General features: G+C 46.4%; 1 protein-coding gene across 1 annotated transcript in view; it reads right to left on the bottom strand.

Annotated features, from left to right (window-relative positions):
* Positions 1-16,785, bottom strand: part of Scarb2 (scavenger receptor class B member 2) — a 58,210-nt gene extending 41,425 nt beyond the window's left edge. Inside the window, exon 1 of the mRNA XM_036201189.1 lies at positions 16,291-16,785. Coding sequence (XP_036057082.1) covers positions 16,291-16,407 — 117 coding nt within the window. The 5' untranslated portion in view covers positions 16,408-16,785. The remainder of the gene's footprint in view (positions 1-16,290) is intronic.
* Between the last annotated feature and the right edge of the window lie 1,797 nt (positions 16,786-18,582).

The following is an 18,582-nucleotide window of genomic DNA, read 5'->3' as shown; positions in this document are numbered from 1 at the left end:
TCTGTCTGTCTGTATGTGTGTGTATATGTGTGTGTATGTGGTCTGTATGTATGTATCTGTGAGTGTGAGTATGTATGTGTGTGAAAGAAAGGGAGAGAGACAGACAAACAGACAGAGACACCAAGGAGGGAATGAGAGGGCAGAGGGAAGTTGTGAACACAGCTGCCAACATTTCTAAAACAGTTTCATCTTTATTTTTATCCTTTCCGGAGGCCAGCTCACAGGACAGTCACCATCGCCACCACTGCCTACTACTGTGTCCCTGCCAGAGTCGGGGACTGTGTTAGGGACTCACTGCTTCTGAGACTTAATGTAAGTCCTACAAGATAAGAACTTCCAGTTTTCCAGTTTGTTCCAGAGTCAAGCACCAAAAAAAAGAAAGGAAAAGAGACTACAGTTTGTAGACAAGGAGACAGTAGCACAGATGTTCCCAAGTTACAAAGCCAGTATGTTAAATCAAGCCTGGACAGGCCCTGGGCTGCAATGTGGCAAAGCCTGTGTTTGCCTACCACAATCTGGTGGAAAGACCAGATTTAGCAAATGTAGTTGAATTTCATGGAAACAATTTCTTTTTTTTTTCTTTTAATATTTTATTTTATTTTTATGTGCATTTGTGGTTTTTCCATGGGTGTCGGGGTCCCCTGAAACTGGAGTTACAGACAGGTGTGAGCTGCCATGTGGTTGCTGGGAATTGAACTCGGGTCCTCTGGAAAAGCAGTCAGCACTCTTAACCCCTGAGCCATCTCTCTAGCCCTCATGGAAACAATTTCTTAAGTATAACTATGTCCCAGATATTACATGAGCTACATAGAAAATAATTTAATCTTTTAAACATTTTTTTTTAAATTTTAACATGTATGCCTCTTACACTACATGCATGCCTGGTACCTAAGAAAGTCAGACAGGGACACTGGATTCAGCGGGACTGGAGTTACAGATGGTTGTGAGCCACTATGTAGGTGCTGGGAATTGAACCCAGGTCCTCTGGAAGAGCAGCCAGTGCTCTTAACCACTGGGCCATTTCTCCAGTCCAGAAAATGATTTAGTCTTAACAGAGACATACTGAAGGATCTAGGGACAAAGTGCTGTGATACCTGCAACTTGTACTGAAATATTAATAATAATAATAATAATCATAATCATAATAATAATAAGTGTTTCAGAGAAGTATGACCAGGCAGTAACAGTTTTAAACTGATACCTGGAAGTGAATGGTAACATCACACACATATATACTGAAATAATTATTTTGCTGTTTATCTGGACTGTAAACTAGACTAGGCATCTTGTTTTGTATCTAGCAACCCTACCCTAGAGAAGGCATAACACACTGGACTCCGAGTTTCCCCGGCAGTCAGGCTGAGTTCTTGAGGAAGAGGGAAGTATGGCAGCTGTGGGAGGTCATGCTGAGCTGAGCTCCATCCACAGGCATGTCAGGACCCAGAGAACTGAAGCTCAGAGCCCCGACAGCTGCTCAGCCCCACTACGCTACCGTATCCAGAGAAAGCAAGGGAACCTTGTACCACAGGACGGGCCAGTTGTGTGTCCCTGTTGACCGAACCTTCTAGATCTGCACCAGATACACAAGGCATTGGCGGTGCAAGGCCAAGAGCTTCCTCTGCAAAAGCCGTACTGACAAACGAACAAGTAACAACCTTAAGACCAGAGAATGCCTAACACCGGAAGTCACTCATTCCGCCAGACACAAGGAACCAGGATCACAACTGCCCTGGGCCATTCTAAACACAAAGCCTTACATGGGGACAGCTGCTGCCCATGACTGAGAGCCCTGCTTTGGCAATGACAGCCCCAGATAAAACTTTCAATTAGCCGAGCTGTCTTAGTCAGACTAAACAAAAAACCAGCAAAAGGTCCTAAATCAGTTTCACAGATGATGTGAGACAGTGCTTACTCACTTTCGCCAGGTAGAATGGGACAGATTTTTCAAAGCACAGGACTGTGGACTATCACTAAAACAAATATTGGAATGGATCCCTTGTTATGTGGTGAGTAAAGAACAAAAGCCAAACTAACAATTAAGGCAGGAAAACACACTGTTCTGTACATCAGCCAAAAGGTACAGAGTGAAGTCCTTCCTGTGCCTGACAAGAAGCCACATTCTCAGGACAAGACTTAGTTTAAGGACACAAATGTCACACGGAATTGTAAGCAAGACTCACTTTTTTTTTTTTTTTTTTTTTTGGTTTTTTGAGACAGGGTTTGTTTGTTTATTTATTTATTTGGTTTTCCGAGACAGGGTTTCTCTGTAGCTTTGGAGCCTGTCCTGAACAAGCTCTGTAGACCAGGCTGGCCTCGAACTCACAGAGATCCACCTGCCTCTGCCTCCTGAGTGCTGGGATTACAGGCGTGCGCCATGGCCACCCGGCCGCAAGACTCACTCTTGCCTAAGATAAAATGGTCATATCAGATTTAGAAGAGACATGTGACACAGCAAATGAAAACAATAACAACAACAACAAGCTACAGATGTGCAGGTTAGAGTCGTGTGGCTGGTACTCTCAGCTCCCAAATGAGGCTCCCATTGGTATCACTTGAAATCAGGAAGTCCATGCTTTGTTCTCTCTCTGCCCAGGACACCCTGCTGCCATAGAAAATTTGGACAATAAAAAAGTTTTCATATGCAAAGTCTTTATACTCAAATTTTGATTTAAAAAAAAAAGTAACAGGAAGTCATCCGTCACGGTGGCCCATACCTGCGTCTCAGCACTTGGGAGGCAGAAGTGGGAGGATCAGGAGTTCAAGGCCAGCCTTGGCTACATAGCAAGGATCAAGAAGCTAGCTCAGTGAGTAAAAATGCTTAGAGCGCAGACCTGAGGACCTGAGCTCCATCCCTGGAACCCACGCAGAGTTGGAATCGGATGCCGTGGGAACAGCAAGAGGAAGAGGAGATGCCGCCTCAATGAGGAAGGAGAGGACCAGCTCCTGAAGAATTCTCCTCTGAGCTACACAAGAGCAACATGTCACATGTGCACCTCATGGCACACGCATGCTCATGCACCCCATGCACACATACAGATAAATAAGAAAAACAAGTGACAGAAAATAATAATAACACCCTTAATAATCCACTCTCCTACTATTAACATTTCTTCTTCAAAAATACTAATAATGTCTTTTTTTTAAATTGCTTTTATTTTGTGTGTACACATGCTTCGCCTGTGTGCAGAGGCACCATGAGAGTGACTGGAGCCCATGGAGCCAGAGAGTGTGTTGCATCCCCTGGAACTTGACTTACAGCTGCCATGTGGGTGCTGGGAACCGAACCCAGGTCCTGGAAGAGCAGCCGTTACACCTAACTGCTGAAGCACCTTTCTAGCCCTTCCTGATATTTTAAAATCTATACATACATACATACGGGCATTTTGAAAAAAAATTATAAACTATCCTCATTTGGTTTTAGAAGCAATATTTGTCTGTATACTTATCTGTTATACAGTGACCAATCAGCTTACCTAGTCATTCTCTTTTGGACGTGTACTCATGTCTGTCCTGCATAGAATGTTCTGGAGTATTTTTGTCTAAGTTATTGATTAATTACTTTTTAATGAAGTATTACTGTACGTGTTTGTGCATGGTTGGGAGGGAGGTTGCATGTGTCAGGTGTCAGAGGACAACTTTGTGATGTCATTTCTCTCCATCCACCCTTACATAGCTTCCAGAACTGAACTCTGGCAGGCTGGTGAGGCAAGTGCCTTTACCCACGGAGCCACCTCACCAACCCTATTAATTTCTCCAAATCACGTGCCAGCATTGGAATGATCTGATCAAGGTTTTCATGAACTCACATTACCAGCTGCTTCCAGAAACTTCATCACGGAGCAAATCCTTCCCAATACCAGCTCAAAGATGTTTGGAATTTTGCATATTTAATAGTGGAAAATAGCATCTTAGATCCCAAGAAAAGTATACTTTTGCTTTGTTTTACAAAGCTATCAGTGGAGTCTGCAGAATTCACAAAGAGCGGACCCTTGACTGCATGGAAAGCTGGAGAGAGGAAGAGAGTAGTAACCCTGAACTCGGCGACAAGGAGCCCTGGACCAGGTCAAGCCTGACGTAGGTCAGACGTAGCTGGATTGGCTTCTCTACTGAGCACCGTGGGGCAGCCTTGCAGTGACCTTTGGGGAAGAAATGGCAGTGGAGTTGTTGAACCAGCTGTTCCAAATGTCAGTTCCAAATGATAAAAATAAGCACTTGAGGAATTGCGTCAGATTTGACGGGAGTCAGAAATACTTTTAAGGAAATCACCAGGGCTCAAGAGCACTATCAGCGACTCTGCAAGGTCAACAGAAGGCTCTTTAATAATTAAACACAACTCAAGCATCCATATTGCCATCCATTCACCCACATTTAATGCAACCAACTTTGAGAACCAGGCCGACGGGTGTATGGCTTTCCTTGGATTGCAGATTAGTGAGACTCACCAAACACCAAAACACCACTTGGTTTTGTTTTGAAAAATTGCTCCCTTAAGTTAAGCAAACCCAAGACAGACTTTAAATAATTTTCACTACTTCCGCCTAGTCTCGTTTGCACTAAAAGATAAAAATTCTGCCATTAATGTTTTCCCCTTGATTCCTGACTTTAAATTGGAAACAAATACTCCGGCGTTCACTGTCTTTGTATCATCATTTAACTCACTCTGCTGTGACTGTAACTGTCACAATTTTTAGCTACTGAAAGCTGACAGCGTAGTTCCAAATGCTAGCCCACTGGCCAACTGTTGCCCTGTCTATAAATTACCCAGCGGTCATTATGCTGAACTAGCTACACTGAGGTGAACTCCTACTGGGAAACACTGGCTGCGTACTCCCAAAGGTCTAGGGTGATCAGAAACTGCAGCCAAGGTGGAGAAGAACAGGTCTCAACAGGGAAGGGTTAGCTGCCAAAGGAAACAAAACGAAGAAGAGAGGCGCTCAACACAGAAATCTGGGAGAGGCGTGAGCACTCAGACTATGGTATCCACTGTTCCTCACAGTCAAAGTCGGGAACTTACATGGGTGTAGGGAGGGTGGGCAGTGATCGAGAGAGTGGGTGAGAAAAATGACTTCAAGATGGAGCAAAATAAGAACTACAGCCGTGGAAACAATGAACATGCTCTGTGTGGAACCTGTGCCGCCTACCTCATTATCTCAAACCTGTTTGGTTATGATTAGATCTTATATACGAGCCATGCAATATGATCCTCACTTGCTTATTTATTTATGTCTCCTCTCCCATTCCTGGTAATTATCAGACATGCAGTGTCCCTTTCAATGGGACTTTCAGGGTGGAGGATAGAGGAGAAATGTCAAAACACAGATTTCAATACAATAAGAATAAGTTCAAGAGACCTTTTGTCCAACAGAGCGACTGTAGTTAATGCCAACACACTGTAGGCATGCTCTACCTGAAAACAGCTGAGTAGGTTTTTAAACTGTTTTAGTCTCCCACACACACACACAAATAAGTACATGAGGTGATACATGTGTTAATTAGCTCCATTTTCCCATTCCATATTGTATACACATTAAAAACAACATCATTGTATGCCATGAATAAATACAATCTGAACTGTCAATTTAAAAAATGCATTTTAAAAACCAGGACTTGTGATGGCTGATGATATTGCTGATGACATTGGCATTCATTGTCTCTGGAAAAGTATAAAACTCAGGGTAGACGGCGTAATGGGGGGGGGGGGGCAGTGAGAGAGGCAGGCTGTGGGTCTGCAGCCGTCAAACCGGAAACAGCAGTATTCACTTCGACACAGAAACAAGCCTTTGCCCACATCCCTTAAACGCGTTAAGTCTCCCCAGCTACCAGCCCTTGCTTTGCTTATTCTTATTGGATTTGTGTTTTGACATTTCTTCTCTATCCTCCACCCTGAAAGTCCCATTGAAAGGGACAATGTATGTCTGGTAATTACCAGGAATGGGAGAGGAGACATAAATAAATAAGCAAGTGAGGATCACATATATAAGATATAATCATAACCCAACAGGTCTGAGGTACAGAGAGAGGTTTCTCTAAGAAAGACAAGAGAGCAAGCCTGACTGATGGCAAGGGACGTTTGCTAGGCACTGGGGGCCAAGAGAGGTGTGAGAACAGCGGGCGTCATAAGCTGAATGCCCATCTCTTCAAAATCTCTGTGTTGAAATCCCCAACCCCAAGGTGAGGGTGTCAGGAAGTGAGGCCTTGAATCTGAAGAGGATTAATGCCTGGGATAACTAACCTTCATTATCAACTGGACTGGATTTACGTCAGGTAGGAAATTCTCACCTCCCGACTTTCCTTTGTTCTGGGGGTTAAATTCGGGTCATCAAACTTGCACAAGAACACCTTTACCCTCTGACCCATCATCTCTCTGGCCCACATTTCCAGACTTTAAAGGGATAAGCCATTCAGGGGTAACTATGTGGCCACTGTCCTACAGAGCTCCAGGGTGGGATCAAATGTAAAACCACACAACAACAAGCAAACAAAATCAACCTCCCATCCACCCAAGAACTTCCTTAAGCATCTTCTTCATGGCTGCCTTTCTTCTTTTCCCTCCCTTTTCTTCCTCTTCCTCCTCCTTTTTGTGGTGCTAGAGATTAGACCCAGGGCACAGGAGTGCCCTACACTGAGCTACACTCCAGCCCCTGACCATCTGGTTTTGTATAACTCATTGAATTTGGCAACAGGAGATGATACAGAACTAATGACAGGACCCTTACCTTCAAAAAACTCCCAGGCTAGCCTGAAATACGAAATTGTGTGCTACCAACTGGAATCGCCATGGGACTGATGCCAGAGAAGGGCACCATGAGTTATGGAGACCCATGTTCTCATCCAGTTTCAGCAGACACAATGAAAGACAAGCGATTCCCAGAACCCGAATCATTATTGGCCCCAAACCTGGGACTTCTGTTTGGTTTGGCTCCTTTTTCTTTTTTCTTTCAAGACCGAGGAACGTTGCATAGCACAGGCCAGCCTCTGCAGCCCATGCTGGCCTCAAATTTGCAGTGATTCTCTTGCCTTAGCTTTCTGAGTCCTGGGATTACAGGCTTGGGTCACCTCACCCATCTCAAAATCCTGTTTTGACACTGAACTCATGGGCACACAGGAAAGACACAGTAAATGATAGTGCACTGAGCAAACTCTGGCTGCTTTGAAAATATTAGTAATAATAATTAATAATAGCAATAATAAATAATAATAAAATAGATAATTAGTAGTGAAAATAACCAAATAGATCATGGCCGGGTGGCGGCGGCGGCAGCGGTGGCGGCGCATACTTTTACTCCCAGCACTCAAGAGGCAGAGGCAGGTGGATCTCTGTGAATTCAAGGCCAGCCTGGTCTACAGAGTGAGTTCCAAGAAACGCTTCAAAGCTACACAGAGAAACCCTGTCTCAAAGAAAACAAAACAAAACAACAACAAAAATCCAAATAGGTCATATAGAAATATAATCATGGATATGGATAATTATTATAATTCTATATTATTCATGTTATAACAACAAAGGTGAATATATGTGTTTTATATATAATAATATGTTGTTATAACATGGATAATATAATTACTATATTAATAATATAATGTATTATATATTTTAAACATTCCTAAAAAAAATCAACATTATTAATTTCATTGAAACTGGGTGAACATGGCCTATGGACCCCAGAAGTCCCTAAGACCCTCTCAGACACTCTGCAAGGCAAAAGCAATTTTAGTAACAAGTCATACATCATTTCCTCCACTCCCCTCCCTGGCTTTGTGAGTATGGAGTAGAGTTTTCCAGAGGCTACCTGACCCAGGAAGAAGTCCTTGCTTTGATAGGGTAGGTGTGTTGCTGATGTCGTCTTGCATTTTAAGTTTCTCAAATTTTTAAATTTTTAGTGTGTGTGTGTGTGTGTATTGTGTGCTTGTGTATGTGTGTGTGTATGTATGCATGGGTATGGGCAAATACATGCCATAGTGTGTGTGTGGTCAGAGGACAACCTTATGTGTCGGCCCTGGCCTTCGACCTGCTTTGAGACTCGGTCTCTGTTGTTTGTCTCTGTGCAGCATGTGTCGGGCTATCTGGCTTTCGAGTCTCCACGGATTCTCAGGTCCCCACCATGCATCTTGCTGTAGAAACATCGGGATTACAGAAGTGCACTACCGTGCCTACCTTTTATGAGTTCTGGGGATTCGAACTCGGGTCACTCTGCATAGCAAGCACTTTATCCACTGAGCCATCTCATCATCTTTGGTTTTAATTCTGCTATGATGAGCGTCAGTACGATCAACCCAAAGAAACAAAAGCACAAAAGTTCTCTGGAGTCCTTAGTAATTTTAGAAGTATAAAGAGACCAGAAGTTGGAATTGGAAGACAACAAGCTTAGCTGGTTTACTGTTACATGCACAGCGCTCAGCATGCTGCCTTGTGAACGGTTCACATTCTGTTTACACTTTCTAAACAAACAACAAAGACAAAATGTACACAGAAAGTACTTTGAGAGAGAGAGCAAACCGCTGGGCATGGCCAGCACTTGAGCTAAGGAGGCAGCAGGAGGATTTGGCCAGGTTAGAGGTCATCCTCAACTACACAGTGAGTTCAAGGCCAGCCTGGTCTACATCAGATCCTGTGTCAAACAGTAAGAGAGTTAGAACCTAGGACAGCGTTTATTTTCGTTGGGTTGTTTCTGATGGGTTACCAGCTTTGATTCAAGCCTCTTTCTTAATACTGTGAGTGTGTGTAATAATATATTTGATGATATGGGTTGTAAGTGTCTCCTCACTTGGCCAACATCCCATGTTTTCATTAATGAACTTGTTCCCACCTGCTGACTCTTCCCCATGAAGCAAGCGAATGTCTGGCAAACCAGATGGCCCCTTGGCTATGGCCTGACAGAATGAAATTTTGAACTTTATTGAACAGTAAAGCAAAGTGGTTCCCACAGCTAAGAATCTTCCTACACCTCTGTTTCTTTTCTTTTAAATGTGCTAGATAATGGCAGTATTAGTAGTAATATCCTCAGCCAGAATTCCCATCTCAAGGAATGAAGATCGGCTAAAACCTAGCTATCCACAGCTCCTTAACCTGGTACTGTTCCTAATGAGGCAGGTCTGGGCAAGGTCTGGCTTCCTCTACACTGTGGGCCCCTAGAGTCTAGGAACAACACAGATAACTACTGGCTGCTCCACTGTCATAACTGGTAATTATGAGTACATTTGTGGTCAACACGGATTGAAGAGGTTGAAGGAAGCATTCTCTGAGTGTGCTACGACAAGATCGTGTTTCCAAGAGAAGAGAACGACGCTACTTTGGAGCCCAGCATCATTTCAGGAAATTAACGACACTGCCTGTTCATAGTTCTGAGTCCTCCCTGGGTAGATTGCCAGTCACATCACTGTTAGGAACTTGCAAAGGAGAAACAGAAATGAGCATGCTCCTGGGAGATTCAGCAGCTGGAAAGCCACACAGAAATGGGGGAAGCCCCAGGTCAGTAAACAGCCAGGGCAGGATGAGTAAGCAAAGGAAGCTGGGATTCCTGCTGACCTTCCAGTTTCTATCATATTCTCAGGAGGTCTGACAGGGCCGTTTCTAAGCCAGAGTTCCAAAGGCTTTAGAGGAAGGAAAAAAAAGTCTCCCTGCTTGAAGAGGTCTCCCTTCCTTAAAGAGTGTGCCCCTCCCCACCTGCCAAGACGAGGCAGACAGGATTACGTGAAGACAGTGTGGCATGGGCTCAGGTGAGAGGTATCCATAGCGTTCATTATCCAATCGGCAGTCTTTTGGGGGAAGAGGCTGCTAATCCTTACAGCAGAGCAGTGAGTACACACTAATCAGACTGGGCATGCCCAGGAAAATGGGATGTGGTCCTTCTTAAGGCGGGACATAGGTTCAGCGTCAGGAGACCAAGCTGGCACTCCTAAGTCTCCCCTGGGCTTTGGATAAGCCACTTACTAATGGAAAATAACAAATATCCACAGCAGCGATCTCAAAGGTTGGTTGGTTTGTTTTTAATAGAAACGAAACGAAAACCAAGAGTCTACATCTCCTCAACTTTGGACAGAGAATCTGTCTTACTGTTACATTTGTAGCTCTTAGCTCTAAGTGGGTGATCCCTCCTCCTCCTTACTGGTCTCGGGGATTGACTCTAGGCCCTTTCCCATGCCAATCAAGCATTCCACCACAGGCCATAGCCCAGCTCTATGTTCTTTGAATGGAGGTACCTAGGGAAATGAGGTCATGTGCAAGAAAGAGTCCTTGGAGATTCTATTTAGATACTGGAGGAATAGCCCAGTGATAGCTTGTTCGGTGTGTACTAGGAGCCCAGGGCCTGCTTCCCAGCAAAGAGGAAAATTAAATTATTATGCACCTACAAAGTTGTAGGCATATGTCAGGTATCAAAGTGATGGGCTGGGCTATGGAATAAATACCACATCAAATCTCATCCATCCGGGCTCTCTGAGAAAAAAGTGGTTTGCTTGTTTGTGTTATTTTTTGAGACAGGGTCTCATTCAGCTCTGGCCAGGTTTGAACTCTCTATGTGGTGGAGGATAACCCCAAACTCCGATCTTCCTGCCTCTGCCTCCCAAGTGCTGGTTTGACTGTGCAATCACCACACCTGATTCTCAGAGGAAAACAGTCTACCAGGTCTCTGGAGCTCTGTCTTCAGAAAGCCTCAAATGTTTGCCAAAGGTTTTCTTGATGCCTTAGCACCCCTAGGGAGTGTGTGGGGGCTGAAGAGGAGCAAGGTGCTTCTATGCCTCTTCTGTAAATAAGAACTGAACCAGTGACTACATGGTTTCCCAGGATAAGGCAGTCATTAGAGGGGCCCAGCATACCTGGATCCCACAACAGCAGCTCCTTTGAAATTGCCCTGACCAGCTCTCTGCAATCCTTTGGTTGAAGGAACTCTCTGTTCTAGTTGCTGTGATAAGACACTGACTAAAAGGAATGGATTTGTTCGGCTTGTATTTCCACATCACAGTCCATCCTTACACCAGCAGCGAGCACACACGAATCAGACTGGGCAGGCCCAGGAAAATGGGATGCGGGAGATGGGAGAAGGACTCAAGGCAGGAGCCTGGAGCAAACCCTGGAGCAGAGATCGTGGAGAAACACTGCTTACTGGTGTGCTGTGGTGGTCTGCATAGGAACAGCCCTCACAGACGTGTGTGTGAATGCTTGGCCGCAGGGAGTGGCACTGTTAGGAGGTGTGGCCTCGCTGGAATAGGTGTGGACTTGGAGAAAAGTGTGTCACCATGGAAGTGGGCTCTGAGGTCTCACATATGCTCAAGTCACACCCAGTGGGACAGTCTTTCCCTGCGGCCAGTGGATCAAGATATAGAACTCACAGCTCCTCCTGCAGCACCATGCACCTGCATGCCACCATAATTCCCACCATGACAATAATGGACTGAACCTCTGAAACTGTAAGCCACCCCCAATTAAATGTTTTCCTTGATAAGAGTTGCCGTGGTCATGGTGCCTCTTCACTGCAAAGAAACCCTAACTAAGACACAAGCCATCCAGGGCTACATAGTGAGACCTTCTCTCTCTCTCTCTCTCTCTCTCTCTCTCTCTCTCTCTCACACACACACACACACACACACACACACACACACACACATACACACACACTTCAAGATCTATCATGAAGTTCTGGATAAAACGCAGGCCCTACCTTCAAAGGCCCTGCTCAGCTGCAGCCTCGCTGTCTCTTCCATCCCCTCCATCATCTTCCATCCTTCTATCTTCCATCCCCTCCATCACCTCCCATCCCCTCCATCATCTTTCATCCCTTCCATCATCTCCCATCCTTCCATCATCTTCCATCCCCTCCATCATCTTCCATCCCCTCCATCATCTTCCATCCCCTCCATCATCTTCCATCCCCTCCATCATCTTCCATCCCCTCCATCATCTTCCATCCCCTCCATCATCTTCCATCCCCTCCATCATCTTCCATCCCCTCCATCATCTTCCATCCCCTCCATCATCTTCCATCCCCTCCATCATCTTCCATCCCCTCCATCATCTTCCATCCCCTCCATCATCTTCCATCCCCTCCATCATCTTCCATCCTTCCATCTTCCATCCCCTCCATCATCTCCCATCCCCTCCATCATCTTCCATCCCCTCCATCATCTTCCATCCCCTCCATCATCTTCCATCCCCTCCATCATCTTCCATCCCCTCCATCATCTTCCATCCCCTCCATCATCTTCCATCCCCTCCGTCCATCTCCCATCCCCTCCATCATCTTCCATCCCCTCCATCATCTTCCATCCCCTCCATCATCTTCCATCCTTCCATCTTCCATCCCCTCCGTCCATCTCCCATCCCCTCCATCATCTTCCATCCTTCCATCTTCCATCCCCTCCATCATCTCCCATCCCCTCCATCATCTTCCATCCCCTCCATCATCTTCCATCCTTCCATCTTCCATCCCCTCCATCACCTCCCATCCCCTCCATCATCTCCCATCCCCTCCATCATCTTCCATCTTCCAACTCCCATAAAAGCCCCCAAGACATTGAGAAGCGGGTCCTACTAATTACTTCATGGCCAGCTTTGAATAAACTTGATTACTTCCAACCAACATTTATGTCTAAATTTTGCTCATACCAAGTAGCAAGCAACTGGGATATATCGTTCCAATATCTACTCCATCCACTATATTTACTGGCAAAATAAAAGTCCCACTTCATCTGCTGTGCCAATCTAGAACTCAAGGACAATGATCATTCAAGATAAACTCTTTTCTTTCTTTTTGATGTGTGTATACGGGTGTATGTGGCTATATGTGTGACTACATGTGCTAGAGGTCAATGTTGAATGTCTTTTTCATCCAAGTCTCTTTATCTGTTTGTTTGTTTGTTTGCTTGCTTGCTTGCTTGCTTGCTTGAGACAGGGTCTCTCACTGAATCTAGAACTCACCAATTGGTCAGACTTGCTGACCAGAAGTCCCAGAGACCCTCTGTCTCTCTGCCTCCAGAATGCTGGGGTTACAGGTACATGCAACCCCATCCTGTCTTTCATATGGGGACAGAGGTTCTACATTCAGGTCCCTGTGCTCATCTGGCACTTTATTTTAGGAAGTCATCTCCCCATCTTTGAGATCAATTTGTATAAGAATTATCTCACTAAACTTCCCACAATTGGCTAAACCGGTGCATTTGAATCTCGACCTTTCCCCCATTCCTCTTTTTCATATTATACAAGTCAGGGAATGGACAATCTTCAAAGGAAAATAGTAAGAACTGGCAGTATCCAAGTGAATTATATTAAAGTCATTATATTAACTACAATATATAAGTATTATATTAACTACATTAAAGTCAACTTACAAATGAACCATCCCATAGAAATACTATTGGAAGCAATGATGGCTGCCACATATTGATCACCTAGTCCTCAAGTGATATCTAAGTGCTCTATGTTTAGCCTACAAGGTCCAGGTTTTATGGGCCCTGAAGCTTCTGCAATTCAAAGGGCCCTTCCCAGGAAGGAGAAAAAATGGACATAAAGTTAAACACAGGGCTTTGGAGGGACCCAAAGCTTATACGTCAAGAGCTTCATGGAAATACAACTGGGTTCCCAAGATGGCTCACGTTTCCCATCTCCGCTTTCACAAGAAATGAAATTGAGGCTCACAGAAGTTAAGTGACTTGCCCAAGGTTAAAAGCTGGAGAGTGTCACATTTCAGATCTGAACATAGGTGTCTAATTCCTAATCTCATGAAGTTTCACAGTGTGGCTTCTAATAAAAACAAAATTGTTATCATGTCATTAGGCACTGACTATATGGTGTGGAAAATTCCTTTACACTGTGTGAATATGTGTCACTGTGACTGGCTTACTAAAGAAGCTGACTGGCCAACAGCTGAACAGGATAAGGTTAGGCAGGAGAGCCAAACTGAGAACGCTGGGAGGAAGAAGGGCGGAGCCTGGAGTTGCCAGCAGATGCAGGAGAAGCAGAATGGGCATGCTGTACTGAGAAAAGGTACCAAGCCACATGGCAAAACACGGATAAAAATTATGGGTTAATTTAAGCGCAAGAGTTCGCTAGTAACAGGCCTGAGCTATTGGTGGAGCATTTATAATTAATTAAGTCGCTAGGTGGTTACTTGGGAGTGGCTTTTGAGACAGAAACTTCTGCCTACAATATGGACATAATAAGGACTTTTTTCTTGGAAATTTTTATAATCTTTCTAAATGCCTTGGTCATTATTATCAGTGCCTACAGACAAGGAAACATGAATAAATAAATATTATAGGCTGGAGGTAAAGCTAGTTGGAAGAGTGTTTGTCTAACATGCAAGAAATTCTGGTTTGATCATAGCAGTGCATAAACCAGGTACGACCCCAGCACTCAGGACATGAAGGCAGGAGGATCAGGAGTTCAAGGTCATTCTCAGCTTGACAGTGAGTTTGAGGCCAGCCTGGGCTACAAGAGAACCCCCTCCCCTCAAAAGAAAAAAAAAAGATTAACAGAGCCAGGGTAGTGATGCATTCTTATGATCCCAGCAAATGGGAGTCTGAAACAAGGGCTGTGTGTTCAAGGACCAGCCTGGGCTACACAGTGAGACTTTGTCTCAAAAGGAAAAACTAAAAGAAAGATTCAATAAGTAGTCCCAGGTCACTCAACTGGCCCAGATGGAGCCAACATCCATTCCCTGCACTTCACATCTGCGGAGTCCGTCTTGGCCTTTCCCTCTGTTCAGTGTGACCCTCAGGTTACCCAGGCAAGGGCACACGGGTAATCTCTAGTTGACTTAAGCCATCCCCAATCCAGCTGCTGAAACTAATGCATTTCCTTTCTGTCAGGCACCCCGTGGTGCACAGCTCCACAGCTGGGGTTGTTCAGTGTTCTAAGTCTCCTGTATTGTAACATATCAGCCAGGTCCTTCCAGGAGGAAAACCACTTGTGGCCGACAGAAACTCAGGTCCTGTGATGCTGCCTCCCACATCTCCCTCTGTGGATGAAACCAAATTCAAAAGAACCAGAGTGGTTAGAGATGAGGTATTGGGCGAACCACCTATCCTACCAGACCCCCCCCCCAAATATTTTCTTTTCAAACATCCTGACTGTTGTATCCCTTAGCTCAAGCCACCAAAGCAAGAGTCTAAGACTAGCCAGGAATTTAGATGTAGGGGGTTTTTGTCCTTGAACACACAGGGTGGAGGAAACAACAGTCTTTGAGAAGCTGAGACAGTGGCCTGGTCTTCTCTTGGCAATGCCATCTCATTAAGACTTGAATGCAGCTTTGCCTTGACACTTAAAAAAAAGTCTTTAATTGCAGGATTCCAAGTCAGCGGTTACTGCTGGAAGTCTCTGTTGAGGGGCCTCATCGACGACCATTTGGAATAACTGGACTAGGCTGATTCCCAGCACACCAAGCCTAAGCGTTTGTACCTGGGTGGAGGCAATCAGTTCAGCGGAACATTGTGCACAAGCAAGAGGCTATTGAGAAAGGGCTACTCCAGTGACTTGTTTATGCATCCCTTTACTTTTAAAGGAGAGAGTGATCCAGCAACTCTCTGCCGTTCCTCTTTCCACTGTGCTTGGTGGATGTGGGTGAAAGGGTATAAGGAAGAAATGGCGTGGGCAGTCCCAGGATGGAGAAGTTTTCCACAGCTTCCACCAGCTCTGCAGCCGGCAATCATCCACTCTGAGAGACAGGCCCGGATCCTTAAGGGGCCTAAAGGCGCTCCCAAGTAATGACTGAGAAGAACAAGGATGAAACAGACAAAGCAACAAGGTTGTCTGAGAGACACAACGCCGCTAAGCACTGACTGATGGATAAAATGCCCCCCAACTCCAAAAGCCTGGCCTGTTTGCCAACCGCCTTGCCCTACCCTGCCCAGGAAGTCAAGAACACAATAGACCTCTCACCCATTTCTCATCCTCAGCCCCACTCCGCTTCAAAGGCCGGGCTGGCAGCCAACAAAACCTGCCTCTTCGGTGGTGCTATTATGCATTTCTATTTCTTAGTGAAGTGGGAGGAAAACAGGGCTCAGCACAGACGGGGCGCGCAGAGGGGTGGGGGGAAATGCAAACGATGGAACGTAAACACAAAGCTTTCTTAAAAGTCGAGACCTGTAGACTTACGGGTTATTTAAAGGGAACAGTCACCACAAGCCTCCCTGTGCCAAGTCCGGGCGGGACACAGGGGCTGTGTTCTGCGGGGTCCGCGCCAGCGCGACTCTCCCTACACAGAGTCCGCAGTGGGAGGATGGCTTGGAAAGGCACGCGTGCGCGAACACACACACACACACACACACACACACACACACACGCCTGGCCTGCCTCACCTTCTCGATCGTCTGGTCCACCGCCTTCTGGAAGACTCGGGCCACCAGCAGCGTGACACTGGTCACCAGCAGCAGCAGGGACAGTGTCCCCGCCGTGTAGAAGCAGCATCTGCCCATATTGCGCGCGGCTCACCGGCCGGGCCCGCGACCCAACTGCGAGCGGGAAAAGGGCCAACGCCGCCAAGGCCGCGCAGCAGCCGCCCGAAGTCCCGGGGCCTTACGGCTCCCGCGCCCTCCCCGTGCCGGTTCAGCCGCCGCCCGCGCGGTGCGCACAGCTCTGGAGTCCGCGCCCGGCGAGCGCAGGGCGAGCACGGCCCTCACAGCACCACGTCGGCGCGATCGCGGGTGCCGGGGCCGCCTGGGTTTCGTTTTCTTGGGCTGAAGCAGCCGGGGAGGTGCAGGGAGCGCGCAGAGCGGTGACGCGGGCCGGTGTGGCTCGCCAGCAACCCGCGGCGGCGGCGGCAGCGGCGGCAGCGGCGGCAGCGGGCGACTGCGCTAGGGGAGCGGGCGGGGCGGGGCGGGGCGGAGGCTGCCAGTCATGTGCCCTGCAGCGGCTTCAGCGATTCGGCGGGCGCAGCGTCTGCATTCTCTCCCTGCAGGCGGCGCGGTCATCCCGGGAACTGAATCGGCCTTCCCGATTGGCTCATCCGCTTTCTTTATTGGGCGGGCGGGTCTGGGCTGAGGGCCTACTGTGGGCCAAGCCTAGGGAATTCGGGATGGACGGCTGTTTCCCTTGCTCCAGGGAAGCTCCGGGCTTCGTTGGAAGACTTTAGTACAGTGTAACGAGTGCTTTTGCAAGGTGCATGTTGATTTGTGGCGGCAGCAGCAATATTTGCCTCGTTGGGTTGAACTGGGTCTCCAGGAATCTAAGAGTGTGTGTCCCCAAGAAAGGGAGGAGGCGTTTCATGGACCTAGGGCAAGGGCATTAGGAGTGCTTTCGCCGAGAGCAAAACCTGAAAAACAAGGACTTTCCTTTTGAGTGGACTCAAGTGTGTAATGTATGTCATGCAAAGTATTCGGAGACCAGATTTGAGATGCTCTCTGTGTCCTGATGAAGGGTGTTGTTAGTAGAGAAGCAAGTTCGACGGATATTTATTGTCTGCTTTGCTCACTATTATGCCCAGGTACCCAGGCCAAGGCATGCACACAGCAAGAGCTCAGTAAATGTTAGTTGAATGAGGGTTAGTCCTTTATTAGTACACACACACACACACACACACACACACACACACACACGAGCCCTATTATGAAGCGGCTAGCTATCCCAGTTCTTCAGAGCCCATGCCAGAGAGAAATGCTGTACAGGTTTATAAGGGGAACCGGAACTGGGATACAGGTGTGATTTTCAGTGATGGGAAGAGGCGAGCAGGGAAGGCTGGCTGGAAAGAAGTGTCTGGCACTACACTCCAAGTTTGACAAAGCCCTGGTGGTCCTTGAGCCAAATTGGCACGTCCCAAAATTCTGACACATCACAGACTGATGTCCCTTCTGTGCTTAGTAAGCTGACTGGGAGCAACCTTGAGAAGTAGGTCTTTACCAACCGGGGTCTAAACACCATGGGATAGATTTCAGTAGTGCTCAGCAGCTGAGACCATCATCAGTCACTAACGCCAGCTGCAGGGACGATCTGGGAGGACTTTTTTTTTTTTTTTTGCCAGTCCATTCCCTTTTTCATTAAGGATTCGACCAACAGGGATGAAAACGTTCAAATGAGCACCGCACTGGAGGCCAGCCTGTGCTGTATAGGGAGACCTTGTCTCAAAAGAGTAAAGAAAACAAACAAAAAGGAAGCAAACCAAAGAAGAGAGGAAAGAAAAAAAATTAAAAAGTTACACTGTTGCTGATGTGCTAGGCAGACAGTCACACTCAGGACCTTTGCACCTGCACAGATTTCTTTTCTTGTCACAATTCCCTAAACGATAGCATGACTTTCTACAGCCTAACTTTGTATTGTTAGTGATCGATCTAAAAACTGAGGCAGAAGGTAAGTTGTGTGTGGGTTTTATGCGCACACTTTACAGTCTCTTTTTTCTTTTACTTTTTACTGTGCTATTTTTCTTTTGTATATATTTTTTTTCAATTTTAAGAAAGGGTTTCATGCATCCCAGCCTGGCCTCAATCTTGCTATGGAGGAGGATGACGAACTAATCTTCTTGCCTCTACCTGTCAACTGCTTACAAGTACTGGTGTTCACTCTTTCCGGTTTTGATATGCTGGGGATCGAACCCAGGGCTTCTTGCATGCTAGGCAAACACTCTGCCTTCTGTAGTTATGTCCCCTAGCCCTACTGTG

Source organism: Onychomys torridus, chromosome 10 (assembly GCF_903995425.1).
Source record: "Onychomys torridus chromosome 10, mOncTor1.1, whole genome shotgun sequence".
NCBI classification, from domain to species: domain Eukaryota; kingdom Metazoa; phylum Chordata; class Mammalia; order Rodentia; family Cricetidae; genus Onychomys; species Onychomys torridus.
Note: the sequence above shows the minus strand (reverse complement) of the source record. Positions and strands in the feature narration are given on the sequence as shown.